The sequence below is a fragment of the Dermacentor andersoni genome, chromosome 7 (genome assembly GCF_023375885.2).
Source record: "Dermacentor andersoni chromosome 7, qqDerAnde1_hic_scaffold, whole genome shotgun sequence".
Lineage (NCBI taxonomy): Eukaryota > Metazoa > Arthropoda > Arachnida > Ixodida > Ixodidae > Dermacentor > Dermacentor andersoni.
Window position 1 is genome coordinate 59295272 of NC_092820.1, and position 11016 is coordinate 59306287.

The following is an 11016-nucleotide window of genomic DNA, read 5'->3' on the forward strand; positions in this document are numbered from 1 at the left end:
TCGGCATTGCCAGGGAGGCCCGTGCCCCCCTCCCTCCTCTCTGGAAAACTTCGGAGGGGGCTCGGGGCCCGGAGCCCCCTGCCCCGTAGTTGGCGCCTATGTGCTGCCTCGAGAAAGACATGTCGACTCATTTTTTTCCAGGAGGCGCGCGTGTAGTAATGCCTGCGATGATTCACAACTGCGCTTACGGTAGTTATTTATGCGCCACTGTCTCACAAAAGAAGCCAGGAACCACCAGCACACGCAACGACGATAGCGAAATAATGTGCCAAATTTGGTCACTCTTCAAAAAGAAACGTGCACTTCTTAGGCGGATTCATTGGTGAATTCCAGGGGCAGCGAAAAGCTTCCGCAAATTGCGGCGAGTTCTTGACCGGAACGTTGCACGCGTCGCCCATGGTCTGCGGCCGCTTGGAGCACAGCGAATAGCAGAACGCGAGGAAAAACACCTTGTAGTCCTCGAACTCTTCAAGGTGAGTGACCCGGAAGTCTTCCAGCAAGCGGAAGTCGACCTTTAACGCCGCGATGAAGCTAGCGTACGCAATCTCCAAGCCGACCACGGCGGGAAACACGCGTAGTGGCCGCCACCGGGTGCCGTCCGTGGTGGGACGGACGTCGCAGTTGGCCTTACCGGCGTGCACTGCGGCCGCAGCGGGCTGCAGCCACTGGCCGCGCACGCCAGCAGCGTCCACCGTGACGCCGATGTCATCTAACGCCTTGGCCATCTGGCGACCGATGAGGGAGCCCAGTGCGCCGTATTGGATGGCCAGGGTTGCGTTGCGGTAAAACAGCGGGGGATTCAGGTCGCCGATCGCGATTGTCATCGCGTTCGGCATGTACAAGTACAACTCACGGCCGAACCGGGGAAACACGCGAACACTGTACACATCCGCAAAATGCTCGTGGTTGCGGAGTCGGCGATACACTTCAGAAGCAGCCAATAGGTTCGTCATGAATGTCTTGCCGCTCATGTCCGGAAATACGCTGTACAGCGAGGCGCGTTCCTTTTTGTTGAAGAAGTTGTCAGCTGGCATTAAGATGCGGGTCATTCTGTCAAGCTTTAGAAAGGTCACTCGCTTACTCTCGTCGTCCATCCATGTCAGGTTTTTCACGAGCCGCTTGACGTTTTCGGTCATTCTGTGCATTAAGCTGTAGACATAGAGCCGACTTGCGGCGTCGCCGTAGCGCTCGGTCATCATCTTCGATGTGCTGTACACACCCAGCAGGGATTCGACGTACGTCATGCAGCCACGCTCCTGCATTGTCTTCAGCTCGGAGTACGTGCCACGGAATCTGATGGATGGCACGCCATTAACAGCCCACAGATGGGTCTGAATAAATATCCACGACAGCCCTATGATCAAATTTTCGTGGGTGAAGTTCTGCAGTAACTTGTCTGTGCTCTCTAGGATCCTTACGTCCTCGACGATCACTGTGTGGTCACCGGTCCAGTTGAACTGTTTGTCGTGCTTTTTCAGAAGATTTAGCCAGAGGCCTGCCGGTACCGCGGGTGTTTTGTCATTGAGGGCGCGTACATTGAACCAGTCTTGTTGAGGGGCGTCGTAGAGGAACTGAATCTTGGCGTCCACAATCTCCTTTTCAATTTGAATTAAATCAGCCGTTTCGATTCCAGCTTGTGAGCTATTGACGCCGAGTATTTCGTAGTAATCGTTCAAGTAAATCTCATATTTGGGAATTGTCCTGGGATTGCGCATGTCCTGCTCCCACACGGCGTCCAAGAGACCGCGCGAGACAAGCAACGTAGCGGATTCTCGAACGACGATAACATTCATGTCGAAGAGGAAGTTCATCTGCCAGTTCAGCGCCAAGTTGATCATTAGGTCGAGCGGATGCTGCCCCTTTGGTATACTACGATCAGGCCAGGTCATGCCGAGGGAGCGTCTGAACTCCGCGAACTGTCTCAGGTTTTCTTTTACATCCGCGGCGGCCCTGCTACAGCTATCGAAGAACTGCGCCGCCTTTCCGACTTGCGACGAGTCATCTGTGACCTCGTCGAGCGCCAAATCTAAGGCTGCAGCCCTCATCCGAGCTTCTGTCGAGTCCTGACGAGCGGGGTCGTCCCAGCTGCCGCACACGTAGGCGTGGAAATCGTGACATGGGTCTACCGCCTTGTTGATCGCTAAGCTCAGATCCCGGCCAAAGGCAGCGCAGTCGTCGGTGGCGCAAATCGCCACCTTCCTTTGCGTAGTCTCGGTCGTATGGAGATAGGCCACCAGGAACACGCCGACAAGCACCAGTAACAGCGCGAGGACAGCGAGCAGCATGATGACCTTGCATTTAGTCACGGTTATCCCTGGCTTCGGGGTGGTAGGTTCGTCGATCTGCGGGAAAAATCCGAGTAGGTTCATAGTGTAAAGGGATGCGTTGATTCTCGACAGTGTAGGCAGCGGGGGGGGGGGGGGGGGGGGGGGGGAGAGGGAGTTATTCCGTAAGTGTCCACCTAGTGAACATGTCCATTTCGTCTGCTGCTGAAGTTCTGATTGGCTGGGGACACCGGTCCCCTCCTCACGCGTACCCCAGCCCAGCCAATGAGAACTTCAGCAACTGATAAAATGGGAAAGTCGCGTGACAAATGGCGCGTCACAATGCTAATGATGATGGCGGTGATTTATTTGCACTCCCATTGAAACGGCACGGTGACAGTCACCTAGCCTGCTTGATTTAATCAGGTATGTTATGCATGCTTTTCATTTTTGCATTTTCAATTTGTATACATAATTTTAACCTTCTTTTTCTTCCTCAAATATTATCTATCTACCTTGTACCGCTACCTATGCAACTGCTACATGGCGTGCCACCTGGCGTAATAATATGCAACTGCAATACAAAGTGCGCACGTGTCGACGGTACGCGACGAGCATCTGACATCGCGTGACAGGCGGCAGGATACGATGCTAATGAAAACGATGATGATAATAAGGAAGATGATTTATTGGCATCCGCATTGAAATGGGGTGGTGGCAAACTGTAGCTAGCCTGCTTGATTTATTCAGGTGTGCCAAACATGTTTTTCATTGAATAAATTTTCTGTTCATCTCCATAATGTTCTTTTTCTTTCTCAAGCCTTCTCTATCTACCTTGTACCAAAGCCTATGCAACTGCTACATGGCGTGTCATCTGGTGTAATATGCGACAACATTGCAAAGTTTAAACGCATCGACGCTACGCGGCGCGCACGTCACATTGCATGTCTCCTCGCGCGCTAGGATGCGTGTATAGGACATGTTTCCGCTGCAAGCGAGCAAGCGCTGGTGTGGCTCAGTGATGGAGTAGCTGACTGCCGCGCAGCGGGCCCGGCTTTGATACCGGCGGGAACTGGGCATTCTTTTGTAATTCGCAGCGGCAGCTGTGACGGACACCGGTGGTGGCTGCGGTCAACATCGCCAACCGATATGGTTATTGCAATGAACCCATGACAGCTTACGCTGTAAAAAAGTTAATAGCGAACGCATTTGTTGACCAGACGAAACAAATAATGACTTGTCATTTCCTGCAGCAACAGGCCACGGCTCTAGAACTGTCGATAACACGGTCACACCTAGGTGCGACCATGTTCGAAGTAATAAGGGTAAACTCGAAGCTTTCTGGCGCAGCACTCATTACTGATCTAATTTTGTCGTCACCAGAGCATTTGACTAAGTAAGCCTAGCATAAAAATTATTATTCTTATACCAGTAGCTGGCTCGCGCTAAAGGAGTCTATTTGGTAGCACGATTACATTGCGTATATGTATGCTTTTTCTAGAATCAATGACGTAGAACCGGCGTCTGTGGCAATGGTCAGCGAAAAGTATTTTCCGGCAACGGAACGTGGGTGCCCTCTGTCACTAATATTAAAAATAGAGAACAGTCCTTGCAAAAGATTTTCCTTAGATTAAAGATTTTGAAGCTTTGTGCCCAAATCAGATTTTACTATTCCAATACTTGCGAAACGTAGAAATGCTGAACCGCTGTACTGCTTCAAATGAAATCTGGTGCATTTGGGAAGGAAAGCTGAATTCTGCGGACTGCAAGTAAAGGAACTTTTGATTTATTACGCTATAGCTTTTACAGAAATTGCCGAGAATCAGCGTTTTGTAAAACTGAAGCCGGAAGTTAGCAACTGGTTAGCTCTGCATCAAGAAACAGATATCGCAGTTCTGTAAACTGCGTCTCTTGGAGCATCTGAAGTAGACAAACGCGGTGTATAATTTATAGCTTTCGTAACATTGCTAGAATGCTTACGAGATTTTCGCAAAGCGCTACTCAGAAATAAGAGGTATGTTTCAGAGTGGCGTGTAATACAACAGGGTGCAACAGAAGTATTTTCCTGACTACAAACATGCAGAAGGCAGAACATATGACACACAGACACACGTCTTGAATTGCATGTGGCATATTGAAGTTTTGTTGTGTACATGCATACCTCACTGTTACTTTGTTTGCTACAGGGCTCTGTGATATAACAGCTGAATCGGACGCTATTTTCAAGCAACATGTACTCAAACCAGGAGAAAGCCCAATGTATCCTCTGGCATCACGATACACAGTCACCAAAAAAAATCCAGGGACAATTCCGGACGGCATACCCAAGACACCCACCAGACGTTAAAAGCATCAATATTTGGTACGTGAAGTTCACGGCAACAGCTCGGAACTTCTCTGATCTCCTGGCCTCATCTTCCACGTCGAGAGATCAGGCCTAGACCTAGTGCACAGACAATTTAAACAGTGAGAGAGGCCTTCGTCAGAAGCCTCACGAAGTCAGTCCTCAGAGCATCACGTGAGTTGCAGAATCCGAAGACATCAGTGCACGGCATCCTGTGTTGGTAAACACGTGAGTGGAATTGGAATATCGCCTGCATATCCATCGGACAACGAAAGGAGCACACGTCGAAATTTATTGTGTGTGTGTGAGTGTGTGTGTGTGTGTGTGAGTGCGTGCGTGCGTGCGTGCGTGCGTGCGCGTGTGTGTGTGTGTGTGTGTGTGTGTGTGTGTGTGTGTGTGTGTGTGTGTGTGTGTGTGTGTGTGTGTGTGTGTGTGTGTGTGTGTGTGTGTGTGTGTGTGCGTGCGTGCACGTGTATGTGTACACAAAAACTTTATGTTAACGGGGCTTGAAGGTAAAAGATATGTGTCTATGTGTTGTACGTTCTGCCTTCTGCATGTTTGTAATCTGGGACAGGCTTCTGGGGCACCCCATATTTTTCCCGATTTAGATAGTGGTAGGTGCAATCTTCTGAATTGTGATATGTTTTGATGCCGAGTTATACAGTTGATGAGTTAGTGCTTCTATATCGTTTGTTACTTTTGAGATTTTTTAAATTTTATTTTAATAAACAATGAATTATTCTAATAAAAAATCTGCAGCCTGCACATTTTACTTCTTCCCTCTAAGTGCAACGAAGCTAATAAAATTAATTGCCGAGGGTTTCGAGTAACACAGTTTCTCAGTGTTTGTATAGGTGCTACCGAGGCAAAGCTCTCCCTTAATAAGCTATCGCAAGCGCCGTGTATGGAAGGAGTCCGGGTGGATTTTGACGACCGTGGGTGCCGTATTATACGCAAAGTACAGCACATGAGTGTTTCTTCACTCCGCCTATGGCAGAAAGTGGCTGCAGCTGCCGGGAATTGTACTCGTAACCTTGTGTTCAGCAAGAGAGGGCCGTGGCTAATCAGCCACCACAGCGGGTGAGTCGCTTTTCTCTGTAGAAGTGCAACAATTGGCTATGCGTTTATGTACCGGGTGTTAAAAATTAAGCTTTATGGTTTTCTTGAAATTAGGCGCTGGGTGACACGCGAAGGCCACCTGCGCAAATAAGTTATCTGGCCAGGGGGACACAAAGTGAGACAATAATTATAGCTGTCGGCAGCCGAATTAATTAAAGTTGAATAATTACTTTTTTATTGACTGCAGTAAGTGTGTGTGTGCGTATTCAAAAGTTAGAGGCAGTCGTGTTTCTACAGTCTCACTTGGAAGAATTGTTCTAGCATGTCTTGCTCCGAGATATCCGACTCCAAAATTTAATTGTGGTTAGCATTATTACGCATGCAAGAGTGTGAGTATCGGCGCGATGCTCCTCCCTCATTTGACGTGGTTGTGGCGTGCGGCGTTTAATCTGACAACAAGGTGGAGGCATAGGCAAATGTGATAACTGTTCCCCTTCCCCTCCCTGCTCGCGAAATCAAGATATGACAGCGCCGTGTGCCGTGCAGTTGTTGCTCTTAATTTCAATAAAACTTACAGTACTAGGAAATCAGCAGTCACTTTATTTGCGTAGCCCAAACAAGGGCTGCGCCCGCTCGTCTAGTCACCATTACGCACGCGCACTGGCCTCCGGCTTCTCCGCTCGCGCCATCACCTCGGCATGGCAGCTGCCGCCATCGTTGCAGGCTGCGCGGTCGTGGGTTACGACATCGGTTCCGCGTTCTTCGATCTTTTATTTCGCCATCCGAGAGGGGAATGGGGACAGTTATCAACTCTGCCGATGCCTCCGCCCCGTCGTCAGACTAAACGCCGCACACAGCAGCCGCGTCGCGTCTTGGAGCAGCTTTGCGCCGATCCTCTCTTGCATGCGTAATCATGCGAACGAGAATAAAATTTGGAGTCGGATATCTCCGAGCACAGTCACGCTAGAAGAATTCCTCCAAGTGAAGCTATGTAGAAGCACGACTGCTTCTAACTTTTCAAAACAAACATACCCACTTACTTCAGTCACCAAAAACTATTACATTTTAGTTAATTCGGCTGCTGACAGCGATAATTACCATCTCATTTTCTGTCCCCCTGGCAACATAACTTATTTGAACAGGTGGTCTTCGCTTGCCTCCCAGTGCATAATTTTTTTAAATACCATAAAACTAATTTTGAACACCCTGTATTACACACCGTTGCAATGCTTGCGGATCGGCACTTGTATGTCTATTTCACGTTTCTACACATGCGACCCGCCGTGTTTGCTCAGTGGCTATGGTGTTGGACTGCTGAGCACGAGGTCGCGCGATTGAATCCCGGCCATGGCAATCGCATTTCGATGGTGGCGAAATGCGAAAACACCCGAGTACTTAAATTTAGGTGCACGTTAAAGAACCCCAGGTGGTCGAAATTTCCGGAGCCCTTCATTACGGCGTGCCTCATAATCAGAAAGTAGTTTTGGCACGCAAAACATCATAATTTTTTTTATGCATACTATATCATTATCATGTTATTGGCGTAGTAGACTTTTCTGCAAGGTCATGTATTTGTCCCAAATCTGCACAGAAGGTCTTTAAGACGCACAGAGCACTGCGCCGAACTAAATAGTTTTGCTATTTACGAGAAAGGGCAGGAGTCGTTAATGTCTGCAATCGCATCAATTCATCAGCAGATCATGGGCCGTCACCTGTAGCCCACATCGCGCCAGTGCTAGCCTCTATAAAATCAATATGCCCTGACATTGCTGTGAGGTTGTTGAATTCAAATCGCAGAAAAAAAAACAGCACTTGAGCAGGGATCTACAGCTGAATATTTTATAGCGTGACGAATCCGTTGCCGTCAATATACAGTGTCCCAGGTAATTTTAGCAAAGGTTTAAACATATGCCTGAGTACTCCAGCCGGACGCCACCAAATTGATGTTGTTGAACCTTGTACGGAGCAGGGTGCATTAGTTTTTGTATCATTGGGAAATTTCGCGCTAAGTAGACGTGGACAAAGAAAGATACAGAAGGAAAAGCACAATCTTTTTTGTCTCCGTTTGCTTAGTACAAAATTTCACGATGAATCAATTACAATTAAGGCGGGTCGCCGTGATTTATTTGTATTTTGCTTAATTGCATATTTATTCAAGATTACTTAATCAACGTGCGAATAATAGTGACACGTGTACTTATATTTAACGGGCGACCATGTTTCGCCGCATAACAAATGTTATCGGACAGCGCGGGACGCGCCTGCATGTGTCCGAAGTTTCTGGAAAGTTATCGATGCTTCTATCCGCTGTCTGTTGCCGCCGAACCTTGTGTTATCTGATTTCATCGCGTGACTCGAATGTTGTGGAACTTTGTGGAAGGCATGCGGGTCCCAACGATTAGTCTGGAACCTTCGATGACTGCTGTATAAAAGCCGACGCGCTTGACCCGCTGATCAGATTTTCGACGATCGCCGAGCGTGTTCGCCGCTATCGTTGTGCTATAAGTGTAGCCTGTTTTGTGGGCACAGGTTCGTCCAATAAAATCTAGTTTTGCTTTCACAGTATTGCTACTCTGTTCTTGACGTCACCACCACGTGACAACAGCGTCAGGGCTAAATTTACTGTGAGAAAGTTGGAGAGCGTAACTAATTCAGCAGTTGCAAACTTCCTAGTCATGTAATAATTTATTCTGCGTCGTAAAGAAACCCCGCCATATTTCAAAGAAATCACGTGACATGTTCGCTTGCTCTCAGCGATTGCAGTGCTCTCAAACATGCGGTCGATCATGAACGAACGGCGCAATTATCCAGGTGTGCTGTGCAGTGATTTGTTATTCTTATTTGGTATTGCGCAGGACAGGGCAGCGATTCGGCATCGTGATTTAAGCTAGTGATGCGTAGTACCACGCAAGAGGTACTACGCTCTGCGGCGATAGTGGCTACGAGATGGCGCCACAGTAGGGCGCGGCGTCTGTTCACCAAAGCGCTGTGTGAGCGGAGGCCTGTCTGCGCTGCGTCTTGCGATCTCCCGATTAGCAAGGCACTCGCATTCGCAGTTCGCTCCATTTGAAACGTGCCGCACGAGACATATTGTCCGCCCCAGCTATAATTTCGCATTAGGTGCTATCGTAATCGTCGGTGATTTTTTTTTCTTGTTTCTTGCTTTCTTATGGACGCAGAAAAATGATTGCGGAAGTAGGAAGTTGGAAACTGCTGGTATATATGTTTCCTAGACTGCTCTACACGTTTCTCATTTCAAGTTTGGCCAGGGTGCGGAAACTCCCTGCACTTCCATTGGGACACTCGGTCCCATGACGATATGCGGCGGCAGCGCCGCTTCCAGCACTGGTGGTTGCTGAATATCCAACTGGAAGTAATTCACAAACAAAACAATTCCTTCATGACGTCACTGATGAGGTCTGAATGTAGAGAGAGAGGGTGCGCCGCTGGGAGGAGGAGGTTCACCGCGAAGCCCTTCTTACCCACTTCGCATGCAAGCGGTGTGCGTTCGTACTGTCTTCCAAGTCCGCTCGCCATGCGGCGACATTGGCCAAATCACGGAGCAGAACCCGCTGAAGTGTGCCGGGTTTACGCAGCGATTTCTTCAGCCGCCTTTACCTTTGAAGCTTCTATTAATTTTTCAACGCACTGGGACAGCGCTCGCACACAGCAGTGGGAAGCAATTATAATGAAAAAATATTTATATAGGAAACCGTCGTTAACTACAAATATTCGCAGGTAATATACTACATTTCGTAATTTCGTAAAAGTAGTCGCTTTGAAATTCCTAAGTTGTGGTTCAGTTTAGGTATGCAGTTCAACTAGTCCACAGATATGGGGGGGGGGGGGGAGGTTGTATAAAGAAGCTAACTTTCTGGCACCATCAATCGTTAATTTGTTCGTGTTTGCGGAGTGGATCATCTAAAGCTTGCCGATGTCTCAGTCAGCCGAAACGCAACACAAATAAACGTTGAACGTTTTTGTTTCATCGACACATTCCGTACTGCAAAAATGCCTGACCTTAATGCAGTGCGAAAGTGTGAATCTGCAGAAGCAATTGTAATTCAGAACTGAAATTTGTACATAATGAACGAACATAGATTGCAGAAGATCCAAACCAATGCGAAAATTAACCATCACGGGCTGGTCACACGAAACTTGACTATCACGTAGGTTATGACGGCGACACGTTTTCTGGCTTACAAAAAGAAGGTAGAGTACAATACATGTATTTCATTCACAGTAGAAATAAGGACCCAAAGAATTGTAAAGTGGCTACATGCATCCGCATGATCAGGAAGTAGCCTATAACTGCTCTCATTATTTGAACTACATGCCGAATGAGGGAGCATATTTCTATAACGCTTTCAAACGCATATAATCTGCCTGTCGTTATACTTTGGGTCATATTCATATATAGAGAAAAGCACGGCGAGTACTAGGTCATTATTTTGACCCAACAGCAACGGAATAACCAACCATTTATTAAAAAAACCTAATAACACTCTTTATTGCACTAGGGATTAACAGCTCGTACTTAATTAGCATGAAATATTCTATAATTCTATTACTGGTGCTTTTAAATACAGATGCCGGCAATACAAATAACATTGCGCCTCGTCTATAATACAGATGAGCAATAACTTGCACACATCGAAGCTGAGATAAACTAGAGAGCTTAAATCTTCTTCAGTACCATATCTTAGTAATGGTGCATCAAAACGCAAAAAAAAAAAAATTATGTGCCTGCATCCGTTTACCGTCATTGCTCTTCAGATTTGATAAAACATCACGGCTGTGTCTTATTTTTCTTTAGCCTTGGCTGCATGTGTAGACAAAGTAAAGAGCGCGCAAAGTTCATAGCTCAACAAACACGCACTCAAGCCCTCCAGTACAAGTGTCTCACCGACAGCAGATGGGCTGCCGTCATGACGAAAGGGTCAAGCGAAACTGTTTCTATGTCAGTCCGCTCAAGCTTGCACAGAACTGGTTCACACATTCAAAATGAATACCTGCTCAGAAAATAAAGTGATATACTTGTGCTCACCAGCTGTTATTAGGAAACCTGAAAAACTTTGCAGAACTCGAATTCCCGGTGTCAGAACACCACAGAGCCACGCAGCACATGCGATTTAGCCATCTTCGTCTAATGCTTGGTTGACCTGACTCCCTGCGTCTTCCGTTCGTTGCACGCCTGTTCGAGCTTCTGTGTCTTATCTTTCCCATCTTCATACTTGGGGCGACAACCGAAGCACATGACCACGCGCGATCCGATTTGTGATATCGCTGAGCGAGCGGCAAGGTTGAGCGGAGGTAAGATCGACGGACGCACAAACCACTTCGCGCGCT

General features: G+C 47.6%; 1 protein-coding gene across 1 annotated transcript; it reads right to left on the bottom strand.

Annotated features, from left to right (window-relative positions):
* Positions 1–278: 278 nt before the first annotated feature.
* On the bottom strand, positions 279–2369 carry LOC126534867 (neprilysin-2-like). Its single transcript, XM_050182088.3, has one exon. The coding sequence runs from the start codon at positions 2367–2369 to the stop codon at positions 279–281; it is 2091 nt and encodes a 696-aa protein (XP_050038045.3).
* Between the last annotated feature and the right edge of the window lie 8647 nt (positions 2370–11016).

Bases quoted from the DNA above. Each gene is read 5' to 3' on its own strand.
- LOC126534867 (XM_050182088.3), bottom strand. From the start codon at position 2,369: ATGAACCTACTCGGATTTTTCCCGCAGATCGACGAACCTACCACCCCG.